This window comes from Trachurus japonicus, chromosome 21 (genome assembly GCF_045865225.1).
Source record: "Trachurus japonicus isolate A0001 chromosome 21, Traja_1.0".
Taxonomy (NCBI): Eukaryota; Metazoa; Chordata; class Actinopteri; order Carangiformes; family Carangidae; genus Trachurus; species Trachurus japonicus.
Window position 1 is genome coordinate 7,148,520 of NC_140927.1, and position 15,168 is coordinate 7,163,687.

Here is a 15,168-nt window from a genome sequence, read left to right on the forward strand (position 1 = left end):
ATATTAAAGTCGTCCTGGTAGGTCATTTGGGTTCCTGTGTTTTCTGTTTGACAGTTTCCTCAGGTTTTGTCTGGATACAGCACATTCTTTATCAAACCAACGCTCTTTTTGTTTCATGCTGGATTTTTTAGTTTGTGAGATTTTTAATTTAGATTCTTTTGCCAAATGAATAAATATTGTGTTTAAGTGATGTGTGGCCAGATTTATGTTTTCTCTTTCAGGCTGATACTGGGTGTTGAGAAAAGTATCCAGCATGTTCTGAATTTGAGCAGAGTCTAGCGCAGCGGTATAGGTAGCAGTGCTCTCTTCTGTCCACTTGTATCTCCTTGGTAAAGGAAACAGCCTTGGCTCAGGATTTGGATTTACGGTGGTTGACAATGACTTTTTCAGAAATAAGGTTATCTGGCTATGGTCCGAAAAGGGCTGTAGTGGTGATACAGTGAATGCATTTATATATTGTGGTTCAATGTCAGTAATGGCATAATCTACCACACTGCTACCTAACACAGAGCATTGTGTGAGTCTGCCCAGAGAGTCTCCTCTGATTCTGCCATTAACAATGTACAGACCCAAACCTTTACACACTTGTAGTACCTGTTTGCCAGTTTTGTTAACCGTGTTATCATAGCTTTGTCTTTGTGTATTTATGCAGGTCTGGTACAAAGGGGGGTATTTGAAAATATGTTTGTTTCCTTCGTAGTTAATGAAGTCTGGCTCTCTACCAGTTCTGGCATTAAGATCACCACATATTAAGATTGATCCTAAACTTTGGTAGAAGGAAATTTCCTTCTGGAGTTCCTCAAAAACCTCCTCTGCATAATAGGGGGAGTTTGAGGGTGGGATATATATTGCGCATAGATAGACATCTCTGTTGTTTTCTAGAATATTTGAGTGAATTTTGATCCAAATGTGATTTGTACCTTTTTTAACTGGTGAGATGTAATCTTTATATTCCCCTTTGTACCATATGAGTAAACCACCTGAATCTCTACCATTCTTAATATGTTTGTGTTTTACAGAGGGTATAATAAGTTCTATATAATCGTTTGGACAGTTAGATTGATTTTGGTTTTGATTCCAAGTTTCATTCAGTATCATTAAATCTACATTTCTAATATTTTTCAGAAAGTCAGGGTTTGTTGATTTCAAACCAAAAACTGAAGAGCATATGCCCTGAATGTTCCAGCTACTTATTGAAAAAGATGCTATTTTCTTTATCTTAACAGAATCGTGTACCACTTGAAAAAATATCCGATCTACAAGCAAAAACAAATGTAATGTGATAAAAAAAATAAAATAAAATAAAAAAATAAAAAAAATTAAAAATAAAAAAATAAAAAAATAAAAAAATTAAATAAAAAATTAAATATGTTAAATGTTAAGTGATTATGAATTATTCAGTGTTGTATATTCTATTAGCTCAGTAATTTAGTATAGAGTAGCGTTACAATGTCTCTTATCTGTTTTAGACTCAGTTCAGTGGGTGAGGTGTTGAGTCTGGCGGCTGCAGCATCGTAACTGTCTCTCTGAGCTGGAGGCTGGATCTGAGTCTGGGCTGGCTGCTGCTTCCACTGCTGCTGCTGCTGCTGCTGCTGCCGCTGCTGCTGCCAACTGGGGTAGTGTGGTGCAGTTGGGTGGTGGTCTTGAGGGGGTGGGGCTGAGGTGTATAGCAGTGGGGCGGTGCTGGGTCCATGAAGAGGTGGGGGTAGAGGGGGGAAGTAGTGTGGTGCAGTTGGCTGGTGGTCTTGAGCTGGTGGGGTTGAGGTGTACAGCAGTGGGGTGGCGCTGGGTCCATGAAGAGGTGGGGGTAGAGGGGGGAAGTAGTGTGGTACTGTGGGATGGTGGTCCTGAACAGGTGGGGCTGAGGTGTACAGTGGCGGGGTGGTGCTAGGTTTCTGAAGAGGTGGGGTTGAGGCAGGTCTGAATCTCCGTGAAGAGCTCTGGCCATTGTTGGTGGTGTCTCTAGTGTGCTGGGACCTTCTGTGGAGGTTCTGGTGGTTGGGTGTGCTCTTGTTGGTGATGTGAGATGTTGATCTGGTGCGGTTGAGAGCTGTGTCCTTAATGTCTTTGATGAACAGCCGCACGCCGCTCTGGTTTAGATGCAGGCTATCATACAGGTGCTGGTGGAGGATCTCTGCATGATGTGCCATATGAACATTTGGTATTCCCATGCAGGCTTTGGATATTTCAGCATTAATTTTGTTGATCTCATGCTGAGGGACATCTCTTCTGGGTAACAGGGTGGATATGGTTATCCTGGCTGTGGGGGCTGCTGAGGTTGCTTTCTCTGCCACCTGTTGCAGTGAGTGACTTATGTCCTTTTTGTGTGTGAGGTCATTAGTCCCAGTGTGAATCAGAATGTGTTTCACACCCTGGAGGTCTGTAGTGGCCAGCTTCTTCATAGCCTCTGAGGTGGTGGGACTCCAAATCATCTTGGATCTTCTGCCTGGGAAGAGACGTTTCATATTGATGTACTTTCCATTGGAATCACACAGAAATATTATTTCTGTGTGGTTTTGTGAAGCAGGTTCTGGTCTCCTTCTCTGGGACCCCTGGTCTGTGGTGCCCAGAGGGAAGAGGGGAGGGGGCATTTGGGGGCTAGAGGCTGAAGATGTCTGAGTGGCAGACCCAGTCTCCTGGTGTAGGGGCTGCTGGATCTCCTGATCCAGGGGCTGCCGGGTCTCCTGATCCAGGGGCTGCTGGATCTCCTGATCCAGGGGCTGCCGGGTCTCCTGTTGCAGTGGCTGCTGGATCTCCTGATCCAGGGGCTGCCGGGTCTCCTGTTGCAGGGGCTGCTGGATCTCCTGATCCAGGGGCTGCCGGGTCTCCTGTTGCAGGGGCTGCTGGATCTCCTGATCCAGGGGCTGCTGGATCTCCTGATCCAGGGGCTGCCGGGTCTCCTGTTGCAGGGGCTGCTGGATCTCCTGATCCAACCGTGTTGCACTGGAGTGGTGGGTTGATGCTAGCTCCTCTATCACTCTTTTGAGTGTTTCTCTCAGTGAACGGTTGTCTTCTTCCAGTTCTCGAACAGCTTGCTGGAGTTCATCTATCTCTGTTGTTGAACTGTGGAGTACATCTCCTTCACTCCTAAATGGCTGTCATCAGACCTCTGAAGATCGCTCAGTGTCTTCTCTCTGAATTCTATGAACTCTCTCTCAAGTATTGAGATACCTTCCTTCAGGACTCTGAGATTGCTGGAGAGTTTGGGTGATTCAGAGTATGGTGTAGGTGGATGTCTGCTGAAGATGGGCGACCTGGTCTGAAGCTCTTGTGGAGGAGGGGGAGAGATTTTTGATGTTGCCACAGTTTTCAGTGTTGGGAAGCTGTTCTCAAAGTTGTCTAAACTGTTCTCAGATCCCTGGATCATAACTGTTCCATTGTGGTATATGTTCACAGTTAAGATGGGACTTGAGCAGTCTGCATCTTCGTAGGCAGTAATCTGTCTGCCTTTACTTATCCCATTCTTCTTAATGTGAGTAAACTGCTCACATATTGCTGTGTGCCAATTTTCAGGATGGTGAGTGAAGAACAATAGGTTGCATTTTACCTTGTGGTTGTTCTTCTTGCTGAAGTCTGATACCAGTGTTTCTGGATTGGCACGTAGCATATTCATTTTGAAGTCTTTCTTCTGCTGTGCTGTAGTGACTTTTGCAGGGTATTGTATTTCACCGCCAGTGATCTGTCCCGGTTGTCTCTGTGTTGCTACAGTAGATGTGTCTGTAGATAAGTTCATCAGTTGCTGTTGCTCAGCTGTTTCTTCACAGTGTTCCATTATCATGGAGGGTTTCAACTGACAGTTGGTTCACTGTTTTCTCAGCAGTTATCTTGACAGAGATACCTTATTTCCCAGACCTGGTCCTGGTGATGTTCTCAAAACGTTGCCAGTCCAGTTGTGATAGGAAAATCTTCTTTCTTTTGAGGTTTTCCTCGATGTAGATTTCCTTCAGACCTTTGTTGTTGTTGTTGTTGCTAGCCAACTGTCAGATGCACAGCAACAGAGTTCTTTTCCTCCAGCTAGCCAGGTAGCAACTTCTTTTGGTAGAAAAAAAACTATGTAAAAATCGTAGAAAAGTCTGGTTTTCTTCTTCAAGTGGTTGAGTGTGCCTTCCAACCACTTTATGTTTGTAAATTTGCTTTGTAAATCAGATATTTCAAAGTGAAAACGCGATAAAAAGTGAAAAATTTTAGGAGCTCATATCTTTTTCCTCTTACTCACAGAATTCCGGAATCCACTCTCTAGCTCTCTCGACCACAGCTGCAAATGAAGTAGCCTATGGCCTATGAACAGCGCTACTCTCCATTGCAGCTACGTTGTGGTCAAACGTGGAATTATCCCAAAATCTTTTGAGCTGCATCTCAATACGATGCTTCCACCTAGTGGCTACAATGTGACCTACAATTTCACGCAACGCGTGAATCACGCGTTACGTGAGGGAAACGTCCAAATGAAACTAGTACCCACTGTACGTACGCCTAAGAGGAGAGATCAGATTTTTGACAATCCACATTTAATCTTTCTTTTGGCTCTTTTATAGTAGTTGTATTACTTTGGGTTTTTAGAACTCCTCTATTTATTTTTGTTGAAAAAAAAAATCAGGACAGTGGGAGGCAGACACAGTTTCTCAGGGGTTAGTGGCATGCAAGACTGTGATTCTCGTCTCAACTCTGGGTTGTCATGGCAAGGCAAGGCAAGGCAAGGCAAGGCAAGGCAATTTTATTTGTATAGCCCGTTTTTACAAACAGTTTGTCTCAAAGGGCTGTACATGGCATCGTAACAACATCCTCTGTCCTTAGACCCTCACATCGACTGAGGAAAAACTCCATGGAAAACCCTTTTAACAGGGAAAAATCGGAGAAACCTCAGGGTGAGCAACAGAGGAGGGATCCCTCACCCAGGACGGACAGACGTGCAATAGATGGTGTTGACTTTCTAATGAACTCAGTCAGATTACTACGAATGAGAGCAGCTCCATCCTGTGTAGAATATATGCTGTCTCTTCGCTTACCTGCTGCTGAGTTTTCAAAATGTCTGTTCTGAAGTTTTCAATCTTTTTGTTTGTAGTTTAAAGTTAAAACAACAGTGATGCCATCAATACGACACACTCATGCTTTCCTCCACAGGTTCACGAGGACCACCAGCTCTCAAAGGACAAAAGGGAGAGAAAGGAGCTATAACAAGTTGTAAGTCTGCACTGTAGAGAACAGAGACAATAGGATTAACGAACAACTGAAATCTTCTACTGCCATTGCCTACAGTAAAAGCAAAATGCTATTGTTAGTATCACATCACCAGAAGCAATGTTAAAAATAGGGCTATCAATCAGTTAAAAATGAATGTTTAATTGTGACTAATTGCACAAGTGTCACTAGTTGATCACAATTAATTGCAAATTACCTCACCACCTTGCCTCGTGTGAATGCGTATGAATGATCATGGTGGTGGTCAGAGGGGCTGTTTGGCTTCCGTCAGTCAGCCCCAGGGCAGCTGTGGCTAGGCAAGGCAAGGCAATTTTATCTGTATAGCCCGTTTTTACAAACAGTTTGTCTCAAAGGGCTTTACATGTCATCACAACAACATCCTCTGTCCTTAGACCCTCAAATCGACTGAGGAAAAACTCCATAGAAAACCCTTTTAACAGGGAAAAATCTGAGAAACCTCAGGGTGAGCAACAGAGGAGGGATCCCTCACCCAGGACGGGCAGACGTGCAATAGATGTTGTTACAGACAAGAAAACAGTTTATAGTTTATGACACAGAATGTGGGAAACATGGAAATGTTAACAAGAGTTGATGAAGACAGCTTGAAGGCAGACTTTGACCAGTGCTGTTTCAGTACTATGGTGTTCTCTGAATCCAGATTGGAAAGCTTCAAAGAGCTCGTTGCTGTGCAGATGTTCGTGTAGCTGCTCTAGGACAACCTTCTTGAGGATCTTAGAGATGTAAGGAAGGTTGGATATAGGTAGTTGGCTAAGACATCTGGGTCAAGAGAAGGTTTGGCTACACATGTAGTTTACCACCACCGGTGTGAATGTGGCATGAATGAATAATGGTTGCTGTACGCGCTTTGGGTATTGGGTAACAATAGAAATGCGCTATATAAATGTAATCCATTATTATTATTATTAGTCATATTTTTCAATGCAAATGCAAATGTATTAAACATTAACCAAAAATCAATATTAATAATAATAATAATAATACAAATCTCCAGAAGCCACAAAGGCACTGTATTGACATAAAAATGTGATCCAATTATTATACGATGCACCACCTGAGTGCATACAAGCTGATTAATTTCTGGCTAATTTAAATCATGGGTCAGGCCATGGAACGCAAAAGTCATGCATTAATCAAGCATTATTGCAGGCTTAAAATGTATGAAAGTAAAAAAAAACAAATATACTCATGGAAGCCACTAGTGTAACTGTTAGATCTCTTCCATCATTAACATGGGGATCTCTGTTGTCACAGCGGATGTGCGACTTGTGCCAGGGCCGTCACGTGGACGAGTTGAGGTCCTGTACCATGGAGTCTGGGGCACCGTGTGTGATGACAGCTTTGATCTTATGGATGCCAATGTAATCTGCAGGATGCTGGGCTATAGGTCTGCCTCTTCAATTATCTCTGTCTCCCCAGGTAAGAGGTGCACTTTACCCATCAGATCATGTTCTCTACCCCATACCATCCTCTAATGCTCAATAATCTACAAACCCTCACAATTAGTTTTCTTAAGTATGAATTTACTGTGGGTTACTGTGGGTAATCTTCTTAGGTCAGACAGCAAAACAACAACATAGAACTTGGAAAATGAGGAAGTAATAATGTTTTATGTCCCAGATGCATCTGTATTCTCTGTTGGGGGACATTATATGCAGTCATTTCGGTAAACTCTGGACTATATCCCTTCAGGACACTTGGATTGCCCTGGACGAGCGGTGTGGAGGAATATTTCAAGGTTTTTGTGTAGTTTTATGGACCTGTTTGAGTCGGGCACGATGCACGCATGTGTCGCATGAACGCGCACCAGGCAAATTAAGATTAGGTTAAGGTTAGGCACATAATGAGATTTAGGGATGGGCATTTCGAATAATTTTCTAACCAAGTATCCTAACCTTGTCGTACCCGGGTAACCGAATACTGTAATAAAAAATAAAATGACGTCATGTCAGACGGACAGAGCGCAGCCGGTGCATAAATGCGCTCTGTCCGTCAGACAGTCCACTTTACTGACACACAGCATCGTCAGACTAAATATCAGGTGGATAATAAGAGTAGAGACTGGAGTTTAAGATGCACATATGGGGCATATGTGCATCTTTATGCCGGGGAATAAATGCGCTGCATGCTCTCTGAGCGCTGAGCGCAGCACATGGGATCAAGAAATAAGTTTGTAGTAAAACATGAACAGGAGAGGGGGCAATACACACCCCTGGGGGAGCCAGTGGAGGTGCAGCTCTGGATAGATAAGAGTGCCATTGACCCATACTGTCTGTGTCCTATTACTTAGGAAATTTAAGATCCAGCCCACAAGATTATTACTTAAATTTAATTGTTCCTTGAGCCTATCTATTAGATTACGTAGAACATGGGTTTGGATTATATTAAAGGCAGACGTGAAATCAATAAATAAAAGCCAAACATGTGTGCCTTTCCCTTCTAGATGTTTAAAGATCATATTTGTAAGAGTGACAGTAGCATCCTCAACTCCTCTGTGTGGCCTATAGGCAAATTGCAAAGGATCAATATCAGACTCTGCCCTCTTTATAATTTCAGATCTCACAAATCTTTCAAAGGTTTTTATTACAGTGGATGTCAGAGCGATAGGTCTGAAGTCATTAAGTACCTTAGGGCAGTTGGTTTTGGGGACTGGGACTACTATGGCATCCTTCCAACATTTGGGGACATGCTGTGTTTGCAGGGACCTATTGAATATGTAGTGAAACATAGGGCCCAGTTCTTTTGAGCATGATTTAAGCAGGCGGCCACAGATTTTATCCAGATTCTGGCTTTTATTTGCTTTCATTAATGAGAAGGCTCTCACAATGTCTTCTTCTTTTATATTAAGATGGCTTGTGGCTTGTCTCCTGTGTTTCTCTACTAAAATCCATTGTGTCAAATCAAGAATAAAAACTATTGAGGGCATTTGCAAGGTCATGACAGTGCTGCTGTTATTTGAGTTGGGCCTACCAATACCCACAATACTTTTCATGCTTGACCATGCTGAGCCCAGCTTGTTTGCAGTCATGTTGTTTTCAGTTTTTTCCCTGTAATCTTGTTTTGCTTTTAATATCTCAATTTTCATATTTTTATTAGCTGATTGTAGCTATGATGCATCTCTTTCCTTCAAAGCAAGTTTTTTGGCCTGTATGCTAGATTTTACAGACTTTGTCACCCATGGTGTGTTATTAGGGTAGATTCTTACTCTTCTGCATGGTATTATCATGTCTCTGCAAAATGCAGCATATGAGCATATTGCATCAGCATCTGTTTCAGCAACTGTTTCAGGATTTGTCTCTGTGTGTCACACTAAGCAATAAGACAATAGCTGCGTTTCCATTACAGATTTTCGCAAAATAAAAGCGATATTTCTGAAACTTCGAAAAAGTGCAATTGCTATTTGCGGGTGTTTCCATTGAAAGGTATTTTGCGAATGAGCCGTAATGCGTCTTGCGTTTCTATGGTGACGGCACAGCGATCTCAGCTGCCGACAGCTGTTGCTGTTATTGTTTTTAACAAAGACAAAAACAGCGCTTGATTACTGAAAGGCAAAGCCCGTGTGGCGCTGCAGCGGCCACAAATAAGGACGCACTCACACGGGCCAGTTGTTCCGCACCGTGCTGAAGCTCTAATGCCCCCCCCCCCCTCTCCCCCGCTGGCCCGCACTCACACCACCTCCAACCCAAGCTGCTCAAGCACGGCTGCCTCCGTTGATATAGAGGGATTATTTGTTTACCAACACGGCGGATGTGCGCTTTAACCTGACTGCAGAAAGAACGGCTTTTTAAACACCAGCGGTGATGAGGCGCTGATGGTTGTGTGTGTGTCCACACACCCGTACTGGTTTATGTGACTTAAGGTGACATGTCGGCGCAGGAGGGAGTGGGAACGTGGATGCGAGCCAGTCTCCTTCAACCATGCACGGAAAAGGGGAATGATAGAAAAGGTTTTTCTAATTTAATGAGAAACAATGCCCAGGTCAGCAATGCATTACAATAAACATGTGGTTCATTTGTCCCCTCAAGTTACATAAACCAACACAGCGTGGACACACACAACTCCGGTGACGCCGGTGACGTGTAGAAAAGCGAAAAAAGTGTTTCCATTACACTTTTGCGATACACGTTTGTATCGATACGTCTCAAAAACCACCTCATGAGAGCGCAAAAACTTTTTTGCGATATTTGAGAGTTTTTTCGAAATGTAGGTGTTTCCATTATCAGTTTTTAATTTCGATATTTAGGTTTTGCGCATTTCAAGGGGTAATGGAAACGCACCTAATGACAACCATGTGGCCTTGACAATACCGACTAATCAAACTGTTAATTGGTCCTTCTGCAGGCTCCGGTAAGATCTGGCTGGATGATCTTCGATGCACAGGTTTAGAGACTGACATCTTCAACTGCCCAAGTTCTGGAATTGAGGAACACAACTGCCAACACAGTGAGGATGCAGGGGTGCAGTGTGTGAACTGAGGACACACATGATAAATACAGTGCTCCTACAGTACATTCCTCAGGGAACACATGCTGTACATCGGAGTACACGTGGCATCACAGTCATTCAGCCTACAGTAACTAGGTTTGTCTTATGTCACATGCTTATTGCTTTGCCTAACATGGATTTAGCTTAATGTTTCCTTTTTAAAAAAATGTTGTTGCTGTTGAAAACAGTGGGAGTATTGTACATGACCTGAGGACATTTGGACACTGACAGGAATGGAGAAGAGTCTGACTGAATTTCATTCATCAGTTGCATTTTGTTTGACCACAATGCCTGTAACCATTGATCAACTGTGTAAGTGTCTCACTGGCCTTTTCTCATGGTGGGTGTACTGTATTTCCTCAGAGCTGCTTTTTCTGTAGACTCACTGTATTCTGAAAATACAATAAAATCATACCACCATAGCAAACATTGGAACTAATATTCTTCTTTTGTGAGATTTTATGTTTTTCTCTGCGCAAATAGTCGGAATAGTTACTCCTACAGAAGGAAGTTGTAAGTAAGCGATCCGGTCGTTTTGGCTAACTTCTTGTCAGCCGATGGAGTTAGCAGCCCCCGCCCTCGTCATGGATCTATTGGTCCTCGTCCCTACGTCACCACATTCACGCGCATCCCTTGGCTGCACACACAGAGAGGACTGCCCCTTTATGCCGTTCTCTCTCCTCATTGGATAAAACTTGTAGGATACGAGGAAGTAGACAAGACGTTTTCTCCTCGGCTTACAGCAGAGCAGAGTGACTGACAGACCCGTGTTTCGGACCAAACACTCTATGTAAGTGATTGCTGTCGGAAGATATACATGCTACAGGGAGGCTGCTCGCGCTGAGTGACCGGGCAAGGGTGCTGTGTCTGGGGGAGAGGAGCAGGAAGAGTCGGGGCCTGGAGCTCCGCGGCGCCGCAGTGCAGAGAGACAGTCAGGTATGGAGACAGAATCCTGACATTAATAGTTGGCATTGAAAACAGAATTTGGCATTGTAATCACGAGTTTTGGCAGTGAAAATAAAATTTGGCATTGTAATAACGATTTTTGGCAGTGAAAATAAAATGTGGCATTGTAATAAAAGTTGTATTGACGCTGAAAAAAAAAGTATTGGCATTGAATAATGTAGTTTTCAATGTCAGTCTTTAGATTTCTTCTTTATGTCCATCTTTTTTCAGTGTGTGTTTTTTTACACTGTATTTCCCCCCCCCAGTCTCACTGGTTTTCAGTTTCAATTTTTTTTTCTTTCGGTTTCAATGTTCTTTTTTTCAATGCCAAGTTACTGTCAGGGTTTTGGCGTGGAGGGGGGAGTGTCTGAGGGGAGGGGCTAGGGACGGGTGAACGCCCTCAGCTGCCAGGATCCCTGGGGATTTTCACAATAAGAGCACCGAATCGCACTGAGATGCTGTCAACTTCGTGAGGTGAGTGAGTCAAACTCTGTTGTGGTTGACGACTTCATCACTGCTTCACTCATGAAGTAGGTCACACGTTATGTTGTTTTTAATTTTTTCGACCTAACTTCTCCAACCAGTGTTTAAATTGTTGACCTGTAGCTAACGGTTAGCTCCAGAAGATAATCAACGCTAGCAATGCTAATTGTTAACTAGCTAGCGGTTGTAGCTAATAAACAGCAGATGCTAACGTTACGTCTTTTGTTATCAGCTCTTTAACTGCACCTCATTTGAATATTTTCTTCTCTAAGTCTGTGAGAAATGTCCTCATTTATGGTAGAAGTGAATAAATACGCGTTTTTGATTTATTAAACGCTAGTTGTGTTCACAAATGTGTAACTTATTACCAGCATCATGTTTGTCCAGGCAGACTACAAAGCAATCTAAACTACGTCTAAATGAAATATCAAAATCATGTGTCCCTATTTGGCAGATGTGGGTCCACCGTGAGCTGATGCATGAACTCATCCTATAACAGCACCAGGATCAGCTTGAAACAGCCAGAGCTGGTAAGTTGAGAGTAACCAGTGAGTAGAGTCCATCATTTACACACATTTAGGGCATTTTGATCATCACATTTCCACGGACACGATTCCCTGTCATCATTTCATCTATTTATAATGTTTAAAGTTTGAATTCAGTGGGGAAGCTTTTTGTCTTCTTCTTTGATGTGGTGCATTTGTGTGGCAGCGTTATAGCGCCACGCCAGCTCCACACAGGCCTGGCACAATACTATAGTATTTTGAGTTGTGTAAATGTAACAGAGTTAAAAGATTATTTGATTCCACTTGCCATAAAAACTCACCACACAACACAAAAACTTGTTTTTCCTATGGTAATTAAATGCATCGCCCCTGCGGATTAGGGTCGTGCACCCCGGGGAGTAGCCGCAGTCGGACGATGCTATTTCCCTGGTAGGTGCACAAGCTACGAGCTCCGCTATTGTTTCATATTAATTACTTTAATTTCAATGCTAAGGGGTGGTTTAAGTTGTATTTCTTAAGCATATAGCTTCCAAACGGTCAAGCACGTCCTTTTCCATATAAAGTGGACGGTGTTTTTGTTTTATTTCTGTTTACAACATGGCTAGGGTTACACGTGGTAGCTAACCTGCACTTTCCTTTCGTTTTACATTTTTCAGCCGTGTATGTGTGTTATGAACTCCCCTGGGAGATGTGAAGTAAGGGAAGTGTAAGGGCCAGGTGAGGTCAAGGTAGACTGATCCACAAATGCACAGCACAAAAACATATCACGAGATGGGAAGTAGCTCACTTGACCTAATGAGTAGGCGGAGTTTGGGTGACTCATATCACATGGGCTGGAAGCGGAAGACAGGCTCGACTTCCGGGGTTTCGACACGAGGAGCGGCAGGTCTTTCCGAGGAGAGACGGACGCTCGAAAAGACCCACACCCACACGCACTGGAGAGACACACCTGAATGAACTAAGAAACCAAGTGCCGAGTCGAGCGAGCTGGCCGGCTGTGGAGCTGCTGTGGCGTGTAGCAGACGGGGACGCCCTGAGCTACGGCCTCGCCGAGTCCGGTCGTGCCGGGTCGTACCGGGCCTAGAAGCGGTAAACTACTGAGCGGGTAAGTGAAGCAACTCCCATGCTCAGGTAGAGACAAACACACATAGACAGGTACACAAACTCACGTCTATGCATACACTTGAGAGAGAGATAACCACAGGAGCAAGCAGGAGGTTTCAGGGCAGGCATAGTTTAATAAACGAGCTGACGTAATATCGTGTTTCATGTGCTAATGCAGTCCCGTTTGTCAACGTGTGTTACAGTTGGGGGCGTCGTCCGCGATTAGGATTCCGACAGGCAGTGGTATTGGTCAGTGTGTGATACTGTTGTATTTTTGAATTGCGTTTATGTTAGCTGGCTTTGTTAGCTTTCAGTTAGCTACTGAAGGAGTAACGGCGTTTAAAGCCGAGTTGGTGGCGTTTAACGTAGCTTGATTGGTCGCGTGTGTGTGGTTTGTTTAATAGATGCGGGTCTCTGGTCTTATGCTGTCGTGTCGAGTGTGATGCGCGTGTTCATCGTGAATGTGAACATTTTGTCCCATGTATTATTAGCCGTGTGGAGACGTCTGTTTTGTAACAGGTGTAGTATTGGCAGTTTAGCAAGTAGCTATATCATCATTCACAGGTTGTGATGATTGATAGTTTAAATTGTTGCCAAAAATATTTACATGCTGTTGCTGAGCAGTAAGCTGGGGTAAATTGATAGGATAAGGAAGTCACCCAGTTTTTTTTTTTTCTGAAAATCAGTGATAATTGTACACGTTGAGTTTTTTTCCCTGTTGTCCCTTACTACATTTGAGACTGACCAAGATGGCAGACTTTGACGTTGAAGCGTTTGGTGAGGAGACAGAAGAAGTACGTAACAAGACATTGGTAAGGCTTAAAAAGGCCCGACTATGGGAAATAGCAAATGAGCTAGAGCTTGAGTTGCCAGAAAATAGTACGAAGGCCAAATTGACCCTTCGCCAACTCCTCCCACAAACGGCTATTGTCCAATCCTACGTTAGCAACCGTAACTATAGGCCTGGCAAGCTTTCCGCAGTGAGTCATTACGTTTGCTTTTGTGGACACATTTTGAGACTAGGACGAAAAACATTTGTTTGTAGAGAAGTATGTTGTTGTTGCTGCTGCTACTATGGCGGTGGCGGCGGCGGCAGCAGCAATATAGAGATGTTCAGATACGAGCGGACATTTTTTTCGACTTGAGCAAGTGTAAATGTGGGGATAACCATATGTTCACCTCCGAAATGACAGCTGTACTTTTAGGGCTTTTACCTGGGCTTTTAGGCGAGGGATCCTCCAGGCAGGGATTGCTTTCACTGACTGATACAGTGGTGGGAGAAAAAAAAACAGCAGCGAAAGCTGTATGTGTTTCACAATCGCCCAAAAACTTAGAGTTTGACAACGTTTCATGACCAGTGAGATGACCTAAGTCTTCGTGGGTTGATAGACGGTAAAATTACCGGTCCTTACTGTTGCTCTGTACATTGTCCAGTCGTGTCGTTGAACAGATGTTTTATCCTCCTGCGCGAGTCACGTCACTGAAAACTATGAATGATCTTTGTGACTTCTTCTCTCTATTATCTCAGAACAGTTTATCCAGAAATTTGCTGATATTTCCTTTGAAATCGATACCAAATACTGCCAGGAGCATGGCTGGGAGTGAAAGCTTGCCCGCCGTAGCAACAGTAACCAAGGGGGCGGGGCTTACGCGAAGGGTCAATTGATGGAGGCCATTTTGTTGCTCTATAACCCCGAGGAGAAAAAGGAGCGAGAGCAACAGGAACGAGAAGACCGGTTGGAGCAAGAGAGACAGGGGTTGGAGCGAGAGAGACAGGAACGTGAAGAGAGGATGGAGCTAGAGAAACAGGGGTTGGAGCGAGAGAAACAGGAACGTGAAGAGAGGATAGTGCGAGAAAAGTTGGAAGTTGAAAAGCTGCGCCTCCGATGCCACGAACCGGGTCGTAGGGAGAAGAAAGACTTCAATTTTGCTGATAATATTCGACTAGTGCCAAAATTCTCACCAGAGAAGGTAGAAACGTTTTTTTGAAATGTTCGAAAAGATTGCTAGGCAACGTGGTTGGGACGAGGAGCACTGGGTTGCTCTCATACAAAGCTCACTTACAGGTAAAGCTCAAGAAGCGTTCATTATGCTTGGCATAGAGGCCAGTGAGAATTATGGGCATGTTCGGGCAGCAGTTTTGAAGCAGTATGCTCTTGTCCCTGAAGCTTATAGGCAGTGTTTCAGGTCTGACCGAATTCAGACAGAGCAGTCCTATGCAGAGTTTGCCAAGCACCAGGCGCTGGTGTTTGAAAGGTGGCTCAAAGCCAGTGAAGCCTATAGTTATGCGGCATTGAAAGAACTCATACTCCTTGAGCAGTTTAAACCAAGTCTGCCAAAGGCCATTCAGACGTATTTGAGTGAGTTGGATCTTTCCTCAGTGACGAAAGCTGCTGAGGCTGCAGATCGTTACGCTCTAATTCATAAG

The 15,168-nt window shown here is 43.8% G+C and overlaps 1 protein-coding gene across 1 annotated transcript in view; it reads left to right on the top strand.

Moving 5' to 3' along the window:
- Positions 1-10,217, top strand: part of marco (macrophage receptor with collagenous structure) — a 69,930-nt gene extending 59,713 nt beyond the window's left edge. The window contains exons 11-13 of the mRNA XM_085764682.1: positions 5,122-5,181; positions 6,472-6,636; positions 9,559-10,217. Coding sequence (XP_085620808.1) covers positions 5,122-5,181; positions 6,472-6,636; positions 9,559-9,692 — 359 coding nt within the window. The 3' untranslated portion in view covers positions 9,693-10,217. The remainder of the gene's footprint in view (positions 1-5,121; positions 5,182-6,471; positions 6,637-9,558) is intronic.
- The last annotated feature ends 4,951 nt before the right edge of the window (positions 10,218-15,168 follow it).